Below are 22,050 nucleotides of genomic sequence, written 5' to 3'. Positions count from 1 at the left end.
TCCCTCCTGTGTGTGATTACCTGATTACCTTGTGTGTGTATATTTAGTGGGTGTCGGTCTGTGTTTGTTGTCGGCTCGTCTGCGTTCTATGGTGTTCCGTTCCTGTCTCTGCGTCTCTCTGCCCCACACCCCTTTTGTATGCTCTCAGGTTTGCTCTTTAGTTTCTTCCAGTTTAGGTTTCTGTTAGTAATTTCTCACGCTTCGTTGCCTGTTTCTGCCACTGCCACCTTGTAAATAAACTCTCACTCATATCATCAGTCGGCTGTCTGCATTTTGGGTCCTCCTTTTCCTCCACACCACACGGCTCACCCCGCCAGCCGTGACAGTACGAGCCGACCAAACATGGACCCAGCAGCATCCGCACCTTCCCAGGAGTTTCGGGAGGAATTGATTGACTCCGTTTCGAGGTTGGTTAACCTGTGGCTTGAGCATGAGGGAGAGGAATTTCACCGCGCTGTAGAAGCCAGGCTACAGCAGCTTATTTCTGCTCACCCCTGGCTACTGGACTCTCTTCACCCGCTCGCACAGGACTTCATTCTGCACGAACTTCACCTTCACCCTCCAGCTGCTACCGCTTCCCGACCCAGCCCGGCGGTGAATGTGTTGCACTGCCCGCCGGGGAATCTGCGGCCCAGCCCGCCGGATGTGGAATTACCTGGCCGGTCGGAGCTATCTCCGAGAAGGAAGTGACGTTCACGCCGCCGACGCCCATCGCCACAGCCGGGCCCCGAGAGTTCTGAGTTGCCGGCTGTGGTGAGTGGAAAAGACACTCTGTCTGTTTCGCCAGACCTTGTAACTGTTTATACCGGGGCTGTGTTTTTTGAGTCAGCTGCCCAGCCGGTAGCTCAGTTAGCTGCCCAGCAGCCACTAGCTCAGTTAGCCGCTCAGTCGTGACCTCCATCGCATTCAGCCTCACTACCCATAGCCCAGTTACAGTCACAGCCAGACTTATTACAAACTATGTTGCAGTCCATAGCCCAGTCAATAGCTCAGTTGGTAGAAGACTCATCAGCTCAGCCACCTATTCAGCCATCATCTTCACCAACTCCTCTGGTACAGCAAGCCATAACAGTTCAACCCATAAAGGACAGTTCAACAACTTCTTATTCTAAGCAGAGAGACAAACCTAACAACAATGAAAACACTCCTCAAGAGCTGGCCAGTTCTGAGACTGAGACGCACTCCAGGGCCTCCCCAGAGGCTGGGTTTCGGCCCCCAGCAGACTCTGAACCCCTGGAGGTTAAGAAGCCAGCTGAGGACTGCACCCGGCTGTCGCTGCCTGAGCTGAGTCAATGCTCAGTGCAGCTGCAGTCTGCTTTGTGTTTGCCAGAGGCCACCGTGCCTGCTGGTTCTAATTTGTTCCTGCCAGAGGTCCGTGTGCCTGCTGGTTCTGTTCTGTCCCTGCCAGAGGCCCGTTCGCCTGCTGGTTCTGTTCTGTCCCTGCCAGAGGTCCCCGCACCTGCTGGTTCTGTTCTGTCTCTGCCGGAGATACCCGCACCTGCTGGTTCTGTTCTGTCTCTGCCGGAGGTACCCGCACCTGCTGGTTCTGTTCTGTGCCTGCCAGAGGCCCGTGCGCCTGCTGGTTCTGTTCTGTGCCCGCCAGAGGCCCGTGCGCCTGCTGGTTCTGTTCTGTGCCTGCCAGGGGCCCCTGCGCCCGCTGGTCCTGAGACTGTTCTCGCTGGAGGGCCCGAGGAGCCCACCCAGCCGCCTGCCCCATCAGCTGGAGGGCCCGAGGAGCCCATCCAGCCCCAAGACTCGTCAGCTGGAGGTTCAGGAGAACCTAGCCAGCTTCCTGCCTCGTCAGCTGGAGGGCCTGAGGAGCCCGTCCAGTCGCCAGCTGCAGCCTCATCATCCTTGCCGACTGCCGCTCCATCCACGCCGCCGGCAGCAGCAGCGGCTTCATCCACGCCGCCGGCAGCAGCAGCCTCGGGGTCTTCATCCTCGCCAGCAGCAGCCTCGGGGTCTTCATCCTCGCCAGCTGCAGCCTCGGGGTCTTCATCCTCACCAGCTGCAGCCTCGGGGTCACCACCCACGCCAGCTGCAGCCTCCGTGTCTCCACCCACGCCAGCTGCAGCCTCCGTGTCTCCAGCTGCAGCCTCCGTGTCTCCACCCACGCCAGCTGCAGCCTCCGTGTCTCCACCCACGCCGTCGCCTGGTCCAGCTTCAGCTTCACCCACGCCGTCGCCTGGTCCAGCTTCACCATCATCAGCTTCGCCTGGTCCAGCCTCTGCTTCAGCTTCGCCCGCTTCGCCTGGTCCAGCCTCAGCTTCCGTCTCATCTGGTCCAGCCTCAGCTTCCGTCTCGTCTGGTGCTGCGAAGGCCACGCAGCCTTCAGGTCGCCAACTGCCGCCTCAACATCGTCGGTCATCTGCCGGGCCGCATGTTGGGCATCTTCGCCGCCGCCATCGGCCCCCGGAACTGCTTTTTCGCCGCCGCCATCGCCGTCTGCACGGTCGGCCCCCGGAACTGCTTTCACGCCATCGCCGTCCGCACGGTCGGCTGCCTGAACTGTTTCCCCATCGTTGCCGTCCGCACGGTCGGCCGCCTGAACTGTTCTGGGCTCCTGAGTTGTCAGCCTCCAGGCCGGCCTCCTGAACTATGTTTTGGGACCCTGTTCGGGAACTCCGGTCTGTGTTGTGTTTTGGACAATTCATTTGGCCCACTGGAGCTTGTTTTTTGTTTGGTTGTGGTCCCTCCATCCTGGGCCCCCGCCGCCCGCCCTGGGTTGGTCGTCTGTTTTTTGTTTTGGGCTGTCTGGAGCCAGCCCTTGGAGGGGGGGGTACTGTCATGGTGCTGGGTCGTTGACCCAGCGTTTTGTATTTTATGATTATTTTCCTCTGTTCTAGTTATTCGGTGTCCTCCCCCCTTGTGTCCGGTTCGGGTTCTAGATTTCCTGTTTTGTTCTGAAGGTCTGTGTCTGTCATTGTGTTCAGCTTGTCTCCTCCGGTCCTCATGTGTATTGGGTTCAGCTGTTCTTCCCTCCTGTGTGTGATTACCTTGTGTGTGTGTGTGTGTGTGTGTGTGTGTGTGTGTCGGTCTGTGTTTGTTGTCGGCTCGTCTGCGTTCTATGGTGTTCCATTCCTGTCTCTGCGTCTCTCTGCCCCACACCCCTTTTGTATGCTCTCAGGTTTGCTCTTCAGTTTCTTCCAGTTTAGGTTTCTGTTAGTAATTTCTCACGCTTCGTTGCCTGTTTCTGCCACTGCCACCTTGTAAATAAACTCTCACTCATATTATCAGTCGGCTGTCTGCATTTTGGGTCCTCCTTTTCCTCCACACCACACGGCTCACCCCACCAGCCGTGACAACTTTATTCTTTCATGAGTTATTTACAAGTCTCTCTTTCTTCACAGCCATTGACATGTCGAAGAGGTTAACACGTGACGAGCGGATCGAAATTGTGTTGATATCTGGTGAACGCAGTAACCGGGCCATTGCAGCAGATTTCAATGCAAGACACCCTACGAGACCACCCATCTCCCATGCTACAGTTAGCAAACTGCTTGCTAAGTTTCGTGAAACTGGTTCAGTGTTGGATTTGCCAAAATGTGGACGCAAGAAAACTGTCACTAATGAAGAAACATCAGTGGCTGTCCTAGCTTCATTCAGCAAGAGCCCACAGCGTAGCACTCGCTGCATGTCACTGGAGAGTGGCATTAGTCGAACATCCCTTCGGCGGATATTAGCTACTCACAAATGGCTCCCTTACAAACTTCAGCTACTGCAGCATCTCAACGAGGATGACCCAGATCGGCGCACAGAATTTGCAGAATGGGCAAAACAAAAATTGGAACAGGACCAGGATGAGGCAAATTTTTATGTGAATGGTGAAGTTAACAAACAAAACCACCGCTATTGGTCTGACAATAACCCACATTGGATGGATCCCTCCAAGACTGTTGGAACAACAAAAGTGATGGTTTGGTGTGGTATATGGGGTACAACGATAGTGGGTCCATTTTTCATCAGTGGAAACCTCAAGGCCACTGAATATTTGAAATTGCTACATGATGATGCGTTTCCATCTTTATGCACTGAAGCTGGCACGTTCCCTGAGTTTTTCCAGCAAGATGGTGCACCACCACCTTATGGGTGCCAGGTCCAAGCATTCCTAGATGAACAGTTTCCTGGAAAGTGGATTGGTCGTCGTGGGCCAGTTGAATGGCCCCCAAGGTCTCCCGATCTGACCCCCTTAGAATTGTCTATGGTGTGAAGATACGAGATGTGCAGCACCTGAAACTACAGATACTGGATGCCTGTGCTGGCATTTCTCCTGCGGTGTTGCTATCAGTGTGTGAAGAGTGGGAGAAGAGGGTTGCATTGACAATCCAACACAATGGGCAGCACATTGAACACATTTTATAAGTGGTCAGAAACTTGTAAAAAACTACTGAAAGAATAAAGTTACGTTGAAACCAAGCACACCATTGTTTTTGTTGTGACATCACCAATAAGTTTGATGTGTCACATGGCCCTCTTCCTATTGAAAAAACAAAAGTTGTATCCAAGATGGCCGACTTCTAAATGGCCACCATGGTCACCACCCATCTTGAGGAGTTTGCCCCCTCACATATACTAATGTGCCACAAATAGGACTTTAATATCACCAACCATTCCCATTTTATTACGGTGTATCCATATAAATGGCCCACCCTGAACTATAGACCAGTTGGTAACCCCTGGCAACTACAGGTCGCTAGAAAAAAATGTGTAATTCTTAGCCAGCTGTACCAAAAACCTCCTTGCATTTGCTTAAAAAAGCTGCTCAAAGTTGCACTTTTTGAAATGTGTTGGTTGGAGCAGTAAGGCGGTGGTTTTATTTTGATGGGAAATGGTGTCTTTTTCTGGTTTGCGTATCATGTTTTTAGCTTTACTACCACTTGGCGAGTATTCGGAGGGTGTTTGCAGACAAGTCAGCATGTTACATGTGGTCAACACAGCAATCACAGCAAGGTTTGTGGTGCAGGGCTCTCTTTGGTGCAGCTTTCATGTGGTCAACAAGCACTCAGCAACTGGCTGGAGAATATTAATTTTGCCCTAGTAACCAGAGGTTGCCAGGAGCTCAAGGCCTGTGTCAGTGAAGCATTGGTGTATTAAAACTGAATACCACCACTGTCCAATGTTACAATAATAAAAGCTTAATACAGTTTACTGTCTTAAAGTCCAGTGTTTTGTCAACCCATCCATCCACCCCATCTTCTCCGCATGTAGACTTTGTGGCTCTATAAATATCACCTCATGTCTACCTTTTCTTGTCTTCTCTGCCACACATAAATGCAGCTAGATCCTTGCACAAACTCACAATGTTTTGTTTTTCCTAAAGAAAAGCAAAAAGATACATAATTCAGTGCTCATATTTTCATATATTTTTGATTCCTCTGTAACAGATATGGATTGCTTCTATTTTTAAACCAATTAAGTTTTAGTTTATGAAAAACTGAGCATCTGAATTATTCATTTCCACTTTTTTTAGCAAAGCAACATAATATCTTATCAAATTTAGAACTTATTTTTTCTCGTGTTAGGTAAGTTGTGCTTCTGTAAAAGTAGTTTACGTTCTCTTTTTAAGACTTTTTTTATGCACTCAGATTGAGTATCCTGCCTCAAGCACAGCTCTAGTCTCCATTTACTCGACTATAAATACAAAAATGCTAAATACTAAATAACTTCTAGCTTCAGTCTAACTTCAGACTGAAAGTGGGATAGTGTTTATGTTTTATGGAACTGTGTCAGTGAGTAGAGAAAACCTGCCCACAGAGTGATTCAATGAATGTCTCAAATGACTGAGTGACATTTGAGTGCCGCATTATCCAAGCAGCCCCCACCTCCTCGCCTCATGCCTCTCTGTGATTGGTTGGAATCATCAGGGGAAAACAGGTGTTTGTTGTTTGGTAGAGGATGAGTTAACGTGAAGTAGCTCCAGGGATGTTAAATCCCCCATTAGTGACCTCCTCGGTGAACAGGAGCTGAGTCAGACATAATGAGTGTTTTCATTCCAGCGAGATGAGATGACGAGGCAGCGTGACTTCTGGGCTTGGAGAGGCGGGATGAGGCTGCTTTAGCACCTCTGGATGGCGAGAGGAGACACCTCGTGGGCGGATGAACGGACAAACAGATAAAAAACGAGGATGGATGGAAAAATGGCGTCTGAGACGTTCACTCTTACCTCTTTTTCGGATGTTTGCCGCCATTTCGGGGGACTTTTAAGGCGGTTTTGCCAATGTATATCTTTTTCATGGTTTGTCTGTGTTCCTTCCCTCTCATGTGTTTAAAGGGCTTGACCACAGGGAGACAGCATTTATGTTAGTTTTCCAAAGGAGACCAGCTAAGTCTGGAATTAGTGAGTGATCTATCTGTGTTGACCCTGCCAAACAAAGCAAACAGACAGGATGGCAACTTTTAGAAAGGACAAGTCAAGCAGGACAAAACTGATGTTAAGATCTGTGGACAGATTCTGTTGGTCATATTCATATGAAAGAACCCATATTATTGTTTAAAGGGCCTGTAGTTGTATGTAGGGGATCTGCTACTAAAAATAACAAATAAAATAAATGCATTACTCTTCTCATAATTTTTCTCACATGCTGCACCTCCTCTTCTCACCTTCTGTCTAAAATGCTCTTTAGCTCCAGTCTATTTAAGGCCTCTCCCCCTGAAAACCCGAATTTGCTATGATCCAACTTTCTCTCATTCTACATAAAACCCCTTTTGAGCACAGAGCACACATAGCAACGTTTGCAACTTTCCCCTCCGGATATTGCATCAAACTGAAAATAATTCACTGGGTCTTCAGATGCCGTGAAGATTCATGCGTTCACTCTTAGTACCCGACACCAGAACATTTGGTGTGCTTTGCTCATGGCTGAGATATTTTGGAGAATATGTGCCAAAACTAGCCACTCTTATACCACTGTTATGTAGATGAGTAACAGAAAGTCTGGAAATGTCTGGAGTACAAATGAGGCATAAGAAGGACTTCAATAGCTTTTCTTTGTGGGTGAGAATTACTCTATTTGGTGTTGACTTTGTCTTTTTAACTGTGCAAGCCCCTGTGTAGAAGACTAAATGACATGGAAATCCCATTAAGCATAATGTGGACACTTTAATGTCAAATATTCCACGAGTTTTTTCCCGTTTCCTTAAATTCAAGGCACTAAATTCAGAGTAAAGACCATTTTTGTCTTACTTCTTCCACTGACGGTGCACAACGTTTCCTGCAAAGAAACAGCGGAAGCGAAAATGAGAAGTAAAACTGTCTGAGACATCAGCTGTAAATGTCAAGCTTCAGACATAAAGAGCAAGGGATTCCTTTCAGCTTTCCAGCAAAGTTCAGCTACCATATGAGGGGAATCCATTAAAGGAGAGGGAATATATACGCTCACGGGCCACTTTGTTAGTTGCATTGGTTTGAACACTTATTAACTCAAATATCCAATCAATCACATGGCAGCAGATCATTGTAGTTACGCATGTAGACACAGTCAAGATGACCCGCTGATGTTAAAATTGAGCATCAGAATGAGGACGAAAGGTAATTTAAGGGACTATGAACATGAGATAGTTATTGTCGTGGCAGGGTTTTCTGAGTCATCAACCCAATATCACAGCAAAGCATGTAATAGACCTGCTGGACCATCCTGTGGATGCCCCGCTTTGCCTCTCCTAAGTGTGAAATGGAATTAAATTGTAGTACCAGTAGAGGGCGATAGTTTATTTAAAGCCAAAAAGTTAAACTGACCAAACTAGGAATGAAGTACAATCCAGGCTCCTTCTGTTCCACGTAATATTAAGCTACGTGGCTGATATGTGTTTGCGTGTAAATGTGTTTCATTAGTTCGTTAATGACTGTTTTTGTGTTGCTTTTAAATACATTATCGCTGGCACCGAAAGGTACTGCAACTTAAGCATGCCTGTCCATTTCATGCATAGGTGAAGCAAAGCAGGACATTCACGGGATGGACCAGTGGGTCTGTTACACGCTTTGCCGGTATACTGGGTTAAAGTACTTCAGAAACTGCTGATCTGCTGGGATTTTCCCACAAACCCATCTCTAGGGTTTAAAGAGAAAGCATTTGACAACATTTGTTGACTGTGATACAAAAGCAACAATCACTCATGAAACAAAGGTATGCAGAAGAGCATCTCTAAACAAGCTACTGATCAAACCTTTACACAGATGTGCTACAGTAGCAGAAGACCATACTGGGTGCCATTTCTGTCAACTAAGAACAGGAAACTGAGGCTACAATTCATACATGCTCATTAAAACTGGACAACAGAAGCTTGGAAAAACATTTCCTGCTTTATGAATCTCGATTACTAAAGTGACATTCAGATGGTAGGATCAGATTTTGGCGTACAGCATGGATCCATCCCGCTTTGCATGATTCAGGCTGGTGGTGTAATGGTGTAGACAATGTTTTCTTGGCACACTTTGGGCCCCTTAGTACCAGTGAAGGAATGTTTCCAGCACCTTGTTGAATCTGTGCCACAAACATTTAAGAGCGTCCAACCAATTAATATTAAGATGTACCTAATAAAGCGCCCGGTGAGTACATTCTGTGTATATTTTTATTTCTTAAATTAAAGGCTCCCACAAACATTTTCTTCAAAAATCTAAGTCGTCCCCCCCCCCCTCCCCCCCTCAGTTTAGGGAACATTTGGGGAACTGAAAACCTGATTTTGAATGAGAAGTATTCTTTTGTGACCACAAATGCTGTATATTAAAAGAAAAAATGTTAACAGTTTGACATGGAAAAACACGCAAAGAAGCACTAAGCTGCCTCATCACTCATACGCTGTGAGTGTGGTTTGATGAAATTTTGAAAGCACTCTGGAAGATAAGCAAACAACCCCCACAACTGCCTTCATACAAAAAATGAAATGTTTTAAACATTTGTCTATATCTTTTTAAAACTTTTCTACATTCTTAAATATTGTATTTAATGCTGAATCCCTTTGCTTGTGGTCAGGAGCCATTAGACAAAATCTGTTGGAGGTTAAAAAAAAAACTGCTTCTGGGTCCTGGCAGGACATAGACTTGTTTCATGTCACTAGTGGTGGGGGAAAGTCTCCTGTGACAGGCAAATATCAGACTTATCAGTAAAAACAAACATCCCTTGCAGACTCAGTGTCTTCATCTCGTATATGTCCAAACACAAAGAAGAGGAACTGACACATCCAGGCAGTGTGAATGAAGGAGTTTGACAAGCCTGAAAGACTGAAAGTCTTTTGTATAAATATTTCCTCCATCCCTCCAGTCCGCTGCGTCTTGGTGGCGTCCGCAGCACAGGTGCAGCCTTCAGCACACAGACAAATGCCGCATGTTATTGAATGAGATAGGCTGTCAAAGCTTGATCAAAGCTCCTCTGATCCGAGCAGCGGGCTGACCATCCGGGAAGGAAGCAATGACCGACTGTGGATGGGACTGCAGCGAGTTACAGCTCATGTTTGGGGTGTTGTACCCACTGATGCTGTGTACACACACGCACGTATTATGAAATAAAGAAACATGTTAATCTACTAATGCCCAGTTGTTGGGAGGTGACTTCTGCTACTGGCTGAGAAGGCAGGGAGACATGTACTCCTCCAGATGGTGACAGCTCACTACCGCCACTGGAGCCTTCACTCCAGCTGCTCCCCTCTGAGTCATACCAGCTTCGAATATGTGTGCGCGCGCGTGTGTGTGTGTTTAAGATTTGGCAGGTGCGAGCATGTATTTGAGAGCATTAAAGTGGCAGAAATGTGTGAGTTTATCCGTGCAGGTGTACGCTTGATTGTCCGTATGCATATGTACACATTTGTTTGCATCTATAAGTCTAGGTGTGTTCCTGCTTGTGCGTTCGTATGTGTGTGTGCCTGTGTTTACTCTGCGGCACAAGCTCTGCCTATTCAACCTCCTTCTCCCAGGCTTGAATTAAAGTAACGCTGTCTGCCATAAAAGTGAAAAAGGACAGCTGTTAGCGACACGTCTCAGGCCCCATCAGCCAGCCGCTGTCAAAACGCCAACGCACAACCGCACACGCAACACCCTCGCTCATTCACTCGCTTGCTTGCTTCTTCGTCTTCCTTGTGCCCATCCTCACACTGCAGCAAAACCTTACAAGGGGCTCGTTCGGATGGCGGTGCCTGCCACCCACTCGTGCCACGCTGACATTCGAGCGCATTGAAAAGAAGAGGAAGAGGGAGGTGGTAAAGGAGGAGGAGGGCATTAAAGTTGTGGAATGAGGGAGATGGAAAAGTAGAGGGGTGTGTGTGTGTGTGTGTGTGTGTTTGTAGGGGGGGGGGGTTTGCTAGCCAGAGTATTTACAATAAAGCCAAAGACATTAAAGAGGAAGCGAGCTTTGCCAAATTACAAAGGAAAAGCAAAGAGAGCGGGTGTGAAGTCTCTGCTGAAAAGTCATCATTTCTTTACCTCCTTCCTCTCCTTTTCCTTGCCTCTTCCGTCAATCTCTTTCTTCCTTCCTGGCTTCCTGATTGCGTCTACCTTTCAGCAAGATTGGCTCTCAGGAAAAACCCTTATCACAGGCCCAGACCTCAGCATTAGAGCGGGGGAACCCGAGTGGCTGACTCATCCAGCAGCAGGGAAAGAAGGCAGAGATGATGCTCTTTCTGGCCCCTGTGCCTTCAGATTAACAACCTGCAGTAGTCACTCAGTCCAATGGCATGTACAGTATGACTCAACCACCTCACAGACAAAAATCAGCTTTCAAATTAGGGTGCTATTCTGTCAGTGTGTGGGTTTATGTCTTAGCTGTTTCTCGGTCCTGCATTGATTAACTCGGGAGCAGAAACCTAAGTAGTTTCACAGCAACTACCAACATCATTAGCGGCAGCAGGGGATAATGACCCGCTGAACGGATTTCACGTGCTGCTGATGGCACCCGGCACAGGGGAGTGTGAAATCACGACAACATCCCGAGAGGATTTTAGAATGAGCGGAAGAGGTGATGGAGGCTCGCCGATCCCAAATACAAACAGTTCTGTTCTGCCAAAACTGAAGGAGTGAACACAGAGAACAGAGTCCAACATCAACCACAGAATAAGCTGCAGGCAGACATTTAGACGTAGAAAATGGCACCAAGTTAAAGAGAGGGTTTGATACAGGCACCGGTATAATGATGAAATGCAAAGCTAGAGAACTGGTTTGAATGTTATCTGTTTATTTATCTTCCAAGAGTGCCTCTACCATTTAATACATTAACACTTTCCCTACCAGAGTATTGTTTTCAGCATACCACTCATTTGTGATTCCCTAATTATTCAAGCCTCCCCACGGCATTTTTGTTCAGGGAATATATAAACACATAATACCCTCGCCTGTCACTTCATTATGTATACCTGTTCAGCTGCTTGTTAATGCAAGTATCTTGTCAGCTACTCATTTGGCAGAAACTCAATGCATGTATTCATGTAGACATGTCCATTAGAAGATTAGGAATTGTTGTATGATGGTAGGGTCAGAATTTGTTGTAAACACCATGAAAGCATGGATTCATCCTCACTTGTATCAACGGTTTAGGCTGCTGGTGGTGTAATGGTGATTGCGTTTCTCATTTTTGGACCATTCTCAGTAGATCCTAGTAGATCAGCAGCTTCTGAAATACTAAGTCCAGCTGATACGAACAACCATGTCACATTGAAACCCTCTTTCTTCCCCTTTCTGATTCTCTGTTTGAACTTCAGCTTCACCCCATTCCTGCAAACGTAAAAATGCTTTGAGCTGCTGCCATGTGATTGGCTGTTAAAGAGCAGTTGAATGGTGTACCTAATGAAGTGGTCAGGTAGGTATGTTGGGTTTATGGAGGCTTATTGTGCTTTAGACTGAGTGCATTTGGGCAGTCCCTGGAAGAAATTTGTTTTCCATGTCCGAATCAAAAATTTGATATTTGAATGTCAAAAAAAATCAGAAGCCACATCCTTGGCCACGGGCATTTTTCTACTTTGCCATTTTAAAAAGCGTGATCAATTCCACTCCAGAAGTGGACTGCTTCTATTCTTGCCCATGCTTCAAGTCTTGATCAAGTTTTATTTAATGGCTTTGCAGTTTTTACAGAATCCTGCTGGAAAACAACACAATACATGACACAGATCATTTAAACGACTCTGCAAATACTTCCTTCACCTTGAGGAACTACAGAAATAGCTTTCAAATTTGCAAATAGAAATAATAAAAAAAAAAACAAAGATAAAATTCAAGCTAGGAGCCTCAGAGTGGCAAAAACAATGACCTACGCGTTCCTAAAAAACAAACCCACACACCGAGCGCATTAAAAACATAAAAACATGCTGCTCTACAAAAGAAAAATGAGCTCATCCTTCAGACAAGATACTCATAGTGCCAGCGAAGCCTTCCGAGAGCTGTCCTAGCAAAGACGCTGAGATCACGTCTTTCTCGACCCAGAATACACCCTCTCACAAAACCCCAACTTTAAACCCTTTCACAAGTTGAAACCAAAGTTTTCCCGCTGATTACTTTGTTCCATCTCAGTGGTTCTGAATTACTTTCACAATTTAAATTTTCCCAGAAAGGATGAGAGCAGAAAATAAATAAATAAATAAATAAAAGCATTTCTGTCCACAGTCTTTTCTTTTTTATCCATTTATTTATTTATTTTTGCTGGTTGGAAAGAGGGGAAAAAATAAAGCTGTTAAAATGCTGTTGTGGTGCAAAAAACAAGGCCAGTGTTTGCCACGTTTGCAACCACAACCAAAAGCAGACGGGATGGAAAAACACAAGCGGCTTTCAAACGGGTTCAGCTCATTAAAAATAGAACAGACACAAATACACACATGGATGCACGTGCACACATGTGTATACACACACACACGCACGCACAGCACGCCACCCACCATCGCAGCATGCTGTTTACGAGTGGAGCTCGAATGGACAGGTAGTGATTAGATGCAACAAAGGAACAACCTCTGCATATCTAGCCTGCAGTGTAGTGCTCTGTGTTTCTGTGCGTGTATGTGTGTGTGTGTGTTTCCTCAGCATTTACCTCGTGCACTTATACACAGATGTACTTACTGGTCCATCCATAACTCTCAAGAGGCTGCCTAAAAAGCCTCAACTCAGGGATGCATGAATGGATCTTTAAAAAAAAACACAGAGAGGCACTATATTGGGAAGACGCAATATAGCACTAATAACTTTCCAGCATAGCCCCATTAATGTAGCGGCTTGGAAAGAAAACAAGGGTAATCTGTGACCTCTGGCTTGACCGAGGCAAACAAGCTGCAGACATTTGCTTGAAAAGCTTTAATTTATCTGTTTAATTTTCTTCTAAACTCTCACAGGTTGATACTCTTTATTACAAAGGTCCCTGCAGTTTGGCTTTTAAATGCTTTATGGCTTGGTTAAAAAAAAGAACGTTTTGAATAACAGTTCAACATTTTAAGAAATGCATTTATTTGATTTGAGAAGATGGGTTCTACAATTGTATCTGTCCAACAGCAATGTAACCTCTTGTGCAGGCATGAGTTTGTGTCAGATTTTTAACAGATTGGGATTTTACATGGCGTCTGCTATTTTCACAGGCATGCTAACTAGATATTTAGCCCACAGCCACTGAACTGACATCTCATCTGGAGCTGCGTCTCTTAAAATCTTGCATGATTCCTACGATTAGTACAAAAACATGTTTTTTATATGTTGCGTTCATTTTATATGCCAATCAGCCACAACATTTTAAGGACAGAGAGGTTAAGTGAACGATGACAGATAAGATACCCCATCAAGTTGCAAAAAACTGCTCTAGAAGGGACAGGAACAGATCCAGAACCTAATCCAATTTGATCACCCAACAAGCCAACAACCCTTTCAGCGCACAGGAATCAAAAGATCTGGTCCAATATCCTGATGCCCGGCATGACGGAAAACCCCTACAGGTCTCAGAGTGGTGTCACGTATTCATGTAGTGTAAAGTACGCTTGCCCTATATTTATGGAAAGGGTAAAAAACAAAAAAAGGGATTTATAATTTGTTTTGCCTCAGCGTCTTGATGACTTGTGCTCACTGCCGGGTTTTACATCTTACATCTAGTTGTAAGAAAGGTAAGCTTGCACGTATCTCTGTGACGCCAGAAACATCTGACAGAACAAGCCATAGAGCCCAAAATCACAACCCAGAGGAACCAAAAGATCCAGTGCAATGCCCCGATGACTGGTGTCATTTTTAGCTTGGCGATTTTACATGCACCTTTTTTAGAAATCCTTCAAATTAGCCTATTTGATATTAAGCTTCAGAGCTGCTTGTGTTGTTGAATTTTGTTAGAGCAGAAACCTTGTACTTATCTATGTGACACCAGCAACTTCTAAAAACACATGTTTGAGAATTTTATCCAAAACTCCTTCCCTTGCAAATGAAAAGCATTACAAACCACTCTTATGCAGGGGTTATGCAAAGGTTAGCAACCATTTAGTGAATACTGCTGTATTTTTATAGACTGTATACAAAAGACAGATTTCTGGGTCTGAAAATGATCAAGTTTAGCATCATAGTTCTGTGCTAAACACTATTTTAGCTCACCTACCAGCTATATTTTAGCATTACCATTCTTTGTCATTGGCTTTCGCAGTGGCTTCTGCTCAGAAAAAATCTAACTCTCAAATTCATTAAAATGGTGTCACTTCCATTGACCACAAACTGACCTACAATGCAGATTACTATGTAAATGTCCAATTCAAGTCAAATTACAAAAAAATTGAGTTATAGCCGCTGTCATATTAGGCAGGCTTCATCACAATGAGGAATAAATCTGACCAGCACAACCTGACCGCTGGTGCTGAAGAAGGCAAAAGGGAGGAGAAATAATGGGGTTAAGATAATAAGATAGGCTTAATGGCCCCCGGGGGAGCTCTCAGAGCTTCAGGATAGAGAGACCTACAGACAGTGTGGGAGAGAGAGGCTGCCTGGTCAGACCACAGAGGACAGTGGAGAGCATCAGTCTGTCAGAGCAACACTGTCCACTTCAGCAGGTCAAAACTAAGTTCTCGCCTCTTCAGAGCAGCCTCTCTCCCACGCCGCTTTCAAACACGTCCTCTCTGTTGCTCTAACATCTCTCTATCTATAATGATCAGCCAAAACTCCCCTTTCGGAACAGCTCAGGGAATCTGAAGGTGCCCTGAGGTCTTTGTAGTTTTCACCATTCTGACTTAAGGGACACTCCATAGAATTGCAACAAAAGTCTGTTAATTTTCCAGCTGTTTCAAGCCACAAATAGTCATTTCTCAGAAGGAGAAAATCAAAGTTATGTAAATATACTGCAAGTTTTATGTATCTGCAATCGATAAACAGCACCCACCACAGTGAGGTCCCAGGAAGAGCATCATTTTGGCAGCATTTTACACGTGTTTATTGTGGAGAATTCCTCAGACTGCCAACAGGATGGAAGTGCACACAAGTACAGACAGTTCTGTTTATTTTGGAGCTGGATGGGTCAATAATGTTGCTGTTTGGAGGGGGAAGGAGGAACACTATATGGAAAAGAGTGCACATATACATTATACCTAAAGGAGCTACCTAAGGAGTTTGATGATGATCGTGGTCTACTGCTTTGTGGTTCAACTTTCCATTAATACTACTGAGAGTTGATCATGGAATATGCCACAATGGTGGTGGCACCCTATTACAGTACTACACTTGAATTTAGTGAGCTCTTTCACAAATGAAACCCATTCATTCACAAATGGTTGTAAAGGCAGACTACGTGACCACATGGTTGATTTTATAAACCTGAGACTGAAAACCTGAATTCAATGATTAAAAGATGTTGCTCCTATATGGACAAGAGATGGTATCCATATAGCGTATCTCATGCTGATCCAGTTTATGGGTATTAGTAGTAATATTTTTGAACAGCTTGAGGTTTGTCTCATAATTGTGAGTTTAAATGATTCACTCTGAATGCCATTGATGTCTTGCATATAGTAGGCTATATTTTTTGTTATCTACCTTGGGACTAAAGATATAAACTAGACATTTTGCTAAAATCTGTAATGTTTCTGTCTCATACAGTATTTTGAGACTAATGTCCATTAACGGGCGACATCTCTATGAAATAAACCAGTTTAAAAGAAACCAGAGTTGCTATGGAAAAGGATGGATTGGTACAAAATGGCCAAAGAGACTGGACTGAGGGACTTCCAAGTGCATCCAAGTTAACAGCTGGCAGAACAAACGGGGAAAGCCCCTATTTGTCCTCTAGGTAGGCGTTCCTATAGCATGTAATATTGCGTGAAAACTATGAATACACATATGAATATGATCACAAGCAGCAGATCTTTTTGTCCTCTGACTCCCACAACCTGCCATCACGGTTCTGGAAATGTTTCAACGCAAACAATCTTGCCCTTGTCGGAGTCACTCTGGTGTTCACTTTGCCCCATTTCGGCACCATTTATCCACCATGTTGACTTTGAAAACTGTTCGCTAACCTGCGACAACATCCCAGATGCTGACAGGTGCCTTTGCTATAACATAAACATGGCCGTTTGACTCATTTATAATAGAGCAGCTGCCCAGTATTCTATATGTATTATTAGCATCAAATAGAAACAATAATAACTGAAACACAGCACAAACAGCGACTACCGCATAATCGAGCAGAGAAAAACCTTCCAGTTGGCAAATTTAAGTTAAAATTAAACGGCAGTGGAAGACTTCAGGAGAGCCTTTTATTTGTGTTCTTGCCAAGAATTAGATGAGAAAACTGATATCACTCTCATACCACTGGCAGCCAGTCTGGATTAGGAAACAGGCAGCGTGGCTCTGTCGCAAGGAACAAAGTCCACAAAGCAGCACGAATGAAACTCAATAATTGACATGTATCGTGTTCATTTGAGCTGTGGAATAACCAAGCTATAAAAACTACAAGCTGCTGTTTCACGTTTGGCTTTTGTGCAGATTAAACGAACAAGACGGGACATGTTAATTAGTGAGCTTCAGAGGAGTAGGAAGATTCGGTTTACCTTCAGATCGAGGCCGAGACATTATCGCGGGCTAACTGAGCTTTTTTAAAAGAAAACAAAAAGCAAAAGTGCAGAAGCATAATGAATACAGATCCCTCCCTTTAGGGCATAAAGGGTCACTGAATGACTTAATGACTAAAAGAAAAAGATCTGTGGTCTTCAAAGTCACCAGAGTTCAAGCCAAGTGAACACCTGGCAGGTCACGTGTTGGATAACGCTCTCCACCACCATCATTAACACATCAAATGAGTGAGTGCCTATTTATAGCTCATATCCCAGTGAGCATTTAAGCTCTTATCTGGCCTCTTCATGATACTTTATGCTGTTCTTTCTTTAATCTGTATATATCTAAAAAGATCTACTTAAAAACAGTCTTAAAAAGACCAAGATATAAAGTGCAGGATACATTCTGAAACTTAACAGTGTGAAGCACCTTTTAATCGCCTTCTCTTCCTGTATAATGAGGGTACTTAATGTGCATACATTATTCTGAAATTATATCCAGTCGCAGTGGGTTTGATGGAAGAAAAAAAAATGTCATCAATCAGCATCTTAAATTTCTAAAAACGAACCCAGACTTTTGTTTTACTGCCTCTCAAGGACGTCACTTCCATCACCGCTCACCGAGACAGCGGCATAATAATTTTGCTCAATCTTTGGCTGTCAATCATGCTTTTTAAAAAGCGGTATCAATCTTATATTTAAAATAAAACCCTTCACACTGTTATTCATCCGCTAGAGTATTCTGACAACGATTTTTTTTAAACTCCTTGAAACTTTAAATCTGTTTAATCCACCCGAGGTCTCCTCTGCGTTGGAGCTCCAATGTGTCGCTATGCAAAATTTACATCTCCATCTCCAGGGCCCCGACACATGAGCCCGGACAAGAGAGGGACAGGGATTGCGAAAGAGGAAGAGAGAGTGAGCGAGAGAGCAGGAGCAACAGAGTGTGAGAAATTTCAGGACATTTCATCATTTAGACTCGAAGGCATCTCGCAGATATGGTGGAGGGTGGGAGGGGGGGAGGAGAGATGAAGAGGTAGGGTCAGACTCTCAGGTGGGTCCTGATTTCTCTTTAACCCCATCACAGCTTGCTTATAGGCTACAGGTGACCTGGTTTCCTATGCAAAAAGCGAGCAGAATAGACACGGGGCTACCCCCCTCTTATTTCGGCACAGCTGCTATAATTCAATTAAAGCTGTGACACAGAGGTGAGGACAATTGATGCCTCCTATTAAAGAAACACCCCGTCAAGATTAATTACCCCTCGTCGCCTGGTTAAATGGCTTTTAAACTGTAATCTTCCTGAAATCGTAATAACACCATCGGTAATCTAACACAAAAGGAAAAGCTTGGGATCTGTTTTCATCTGAGCCGGATTAATAATGGTTCATTAGTACTGGTATTAATTAAAACATGTCTACTGTAGGCCAGTGAGGTGCAAAACAGAGAGTGGGAAGTAGAGGGGGGGGCTGCATCTCGTCATGTTTCCGCTGCTGCTCTAATTTCTCTGAAATACTTAAATCAGAAAAGTGCAATTTTGTAATGAGCTCATTAAAATCCGTCTACACCAGCACGCGCTCACGTTTGTGTTTTTTTGACTGTCATGTTGAAACACATACAGATCAGAGCTGCTTTTGCTTAAGTATTCGTGGTGGCAAAACAGCTTTATCATGCAGAGTAATTAATCAGTGTTACAGGTGCATTCCGACAGGTGACAGTTCAAAAATCACACAGAAATCAATGTGTAACAGTCGTGGATGGACATTTTGGGAACCTAAAAAGATTCAAGATTATTTCAAATAAAAAACATAAATAAATAAAAAAAACTCCTGATTGATCTGTTGGGAAAAAAGCTTTTACAGTAACGCCATAGTCACTGCAGCGGATTTCCAGCCAAGAGGTTCCCCGCATGGAACCGTGTCAGCCTTCTTCTGCAAAATACACCCTTTTATCTTTGACAAAGTATCAGAGAAGAGACATCATTCCTAACAGCACTGCATCAGTAAACAGAGAGCACAGCAAGTGCAGCCACATCACGTACAGATGAGCACATAAACACACATATTCACACGCAACCAAAAGCAGCTTTGTAATCCAAATCAAAGATTCAAACAGTGAAGCAGTACCTTCCGCTCGCGCAGAGCTTCATCCTGAAGACCGAGAGATAAAAATCCTGCTGCCGGAGCCTCGCCGGGGATGGAGAAAACCCCCTCTCTATATGCTATCTGGATTGGTTTACCCAGCTTTCCCTTAAAGCTCGGAGAAAACCCCCAACACATGCACCCACCCCACCACCTCCTCCTCCACCACTAAAACTGTCGCCGCCACTAGCACCACGCCACTCCAGCAGCAGCAGCAGCAGCAGCAGCTTAGCCAGGAGGAAAGACAAGAGGGAGTGAGGGAGAGACTGTGCAAGAGTAGAAAGACACAGAGAGAGAGAGAGACAGGAAGAGTGGGAGGGAAGGAGCTTAAAGGAAGAAGACAGGGAGAACGTGGGGGCGTGATGATGGAGTGCTGAAAGATATGTGCAGAAAAGGAGGGAGAGTGAGAGAGGGAGAGGGTGAAGCTTACCTGATGGTGTCTATGTTGTTCATCACTTCGTCAGGCATCTAAAGGAAATGACAGCATGTTAGTGGAGCGGACCCATCAAACTGGCCCAGAAGCTGCCAAGTGGAGCACCGTTGCAGCACAAACACCCTCCACAAAAAAAGAAAGAAAGAAAAAGAAAGAACGAGAAAAGAAACATACATATTCAGCAAGCACACTCTGTGTTTCCCTATGTGTTTGTTTATGTCCCCACACTCCCCCCCCCTCCCACCCCCCCACCCCCCCCACATCCATGCTCCCTCATCTGCTCCTCTTCCCTTTTTCCCTTACTAGTGAGAAACCCCATGCAACGCTCATCAGACTGCGCCCGGATGTGTACATCTGCGCTCACTTGAGGTGAGAAGAGAACAATCGTACCATACCGGGAGTGCGAGGGGAGAGAGTGAGAAAGCGAGGCGAAGGAAAGGGGGAAGAAAGGGAGTGTGAAAACCTCCATTGCAGCCAGACTGCAGATACATGGCAAGCCCCCCCATGAGGGATACTGGCAGCGACTCAGTATCTCTGTCGAGGTGCTGAATCAGAGAGAAGGAGCACAGAGGGAAAGAGAGGGAGGAGGGTGTGGAGAGAGACATAGAAAGAAGGGGAAACAAGGGGGAGGTGGGGGGGGGGTGGAGAGTGGGGGGAACAGGTGGTTCAATCTGTTGAATTTTACATCTCAAGTCCTTGGCTGTTAAGGAGAATAGGTTTTATATGAATCGGCTGCTTTTTTTCATTTTTCTTTTTTTCCGAAAGCAATGAATTATGCATCGATTTGAGAATATTCCCCCATCTCCGTTCAAATTTAGGCCCGATCGAGGGTGGTATCCACGCTGTTATGTTATCATGTTTCATAATTTGATAAATGCTAGAAAGCAGATTTTACCATCTGCACTTAGGGGAGACGTTCATCCATATTTATCTCCTGTAATTAATGAAGGAAGCAGTCGTTGCGAAGAGATTATTTGAGTCAGATTACCAACAAAACACACCTTAAAGCGGGGGGTGGGGGGAATGCGTGTTGAGTGTGTGTGTGTGTGTGTGTGTGTGTGTGTGCACAGCAGAAGGTCAAGTGCAAAGAATGTTTTATTACAAGTACAAGGTCTTGTGTGAGGAGATGAAACTTTGCAGCGACACACAGACACTCACACCGAGATGAACGCCAACAGGCTCACATGCCTGCCTCTCAGCCCCCACACACCACCCACCTTTTTTCAAGCAGTTGCTAAGGTGACGGCAAAGGCTGAATTTTAATCAGACAATAAATTAAGGCAATGTGATCTTCTCCTTTATTATTAAATGGGAGCGACACAGAGTTTGAAGATCTGTCAAGTATGTTTTGTTTTTCGGGGGTTGAGAAATGCTAAAAAAAACAGACCCCAAACCCGGAGATGTAAAACAATAAGCTTGCACGCTTCCTAGTCAGCAAAGCGGTGCACATTTAGCAACTAGGTAACCTTAGCCAAGTGCTTCATCATCCTCATCATCCACCACTGACATGGATGTCATGCTGAGACTGCAAAAATACCCTCGCTGGTTGTAGTAATTGCTGATTGAGCCCTCGGGCTTGTCCTCCCGTGTAATGCACTCTAGTGGTGTAAGCCAGTGGAAACACTGGTTGCTACTCGAGAAGGAAACAGTTGTGCAACAGGGTTCGCTGCTTTCACAGCCATTTTAGCAAGGTTACGTTTCAAACTGAGTAAATGATGGATGTCACAAAATAAATGCGAGTGGGCTGAGTCAGTAAATGACAGCATTGTTCAGTTCAAATTGTTTGTGTGGAGGACTTGCTAATGGGTAGAATGCTAATGAGGAGTTCCATAAAAGTCTGCTTATTGGTCAGCATGAAGCAGCGCTCCTGTGCAAACTTACAGACACATCAGTATACCCAGTCTATTGAATCAGCTGAGGATGTCTATGTGGGTCAGCAGGAGAAATCGTATACCCAAAGCTCATTCTTGCTCCAAATGATTTACTATTAATTGGAAGCTTTAGCTCAGCAGAACATGCATGGAACACTCATAATGTCATCACCAGGATGACATGCTTTGTCTGCTTTCTGACTACATATTCTAGGTTCAATAATCACCAGTCAGGTGACAACTTTAAAGAGCTTGACTTGGGCGAACCCAAGTCACTTGCAAGCCATATTTTTATAATTAGCAGTAAACTGAATGACTCTGTGTAAGACTCTGAGAGACTCATTGCCCCCAAAGCTCGAACTTCTTTTAGACCTAGAGGCGTTTCGGTGGTCATAACTTTAAATGTTTTGCTTTTATCCCAGTGTTCTTTTCAGCAAAATAATAAAAAGCCTGAAAAACAACTGCATATGAGTCAAATCAACACACTGAATAACTAACAGATGGTGGAGAGCAAATCAGAGCTAAAATTAGCGCATAGGTTGGAGGTCAGAAACTCAACAACATTTAAGGTGTCTGTGTGGTGTTTGTTTCATTTCTACTGCCCTCAAGTGGGCAAAATGCTGGAATGACTATT

The 22,050-nt window shown here is 44.9% G+C and overlaps 1 protein-coding gene across 4 annotated transcripts in view; it reads right to left on the bottom strand.

The window, feature by feature from the left end:
* The window catches only part of LOC146501824 (brain-enriched guanylate kinase-associated protein), a 44,518-nt gene that overhangs the window by 20,443 nt on the left and 2,025 nt on the right, over window positions 1-22,050 (bottom strand). The window contains exons 1-2 of one of the 4 annotated variants that reach the window (XM_085134309.1): window positions 19,543-19,779; window positions 6,164-6,361 (exon numbers count right to left, since the gene is read on the bottom strand). In XM_085134309.1, the coding sequence (XP_084990435.1) occupies window positions 6,164-6,261 (98 nt within the window). In that variant the 5' untranslated portion in view covers window positions 6,262-6,361; window positions 19,543-19,779. The other 3 variants (XM_085134308.1, XM_085134307.1, XM_085134310.1) reach the window with 3 other exon arrangements.

The sequence above is a fragment of the Neolamprologus multifasciatus genome, chromosome 15, assembly GCF_963576455.1.
Source record: "Neolamprologus multifasciatus chromosome 15, fNeoMul1.2, whole genome shotgun sequence".
Taxonomy (NCBI): Eukaryota; Metazoa; Chordata; class Actinopteri; order Cichliformes; family Cichlidae; genus Neolamprologus; species Neolamprologus multifasciatus.
The sequence above is the reverse complement of the archived record's forward strand: the minus strand, read 5'-3'. Positions and strand labels throughout refer to the sequence as shown.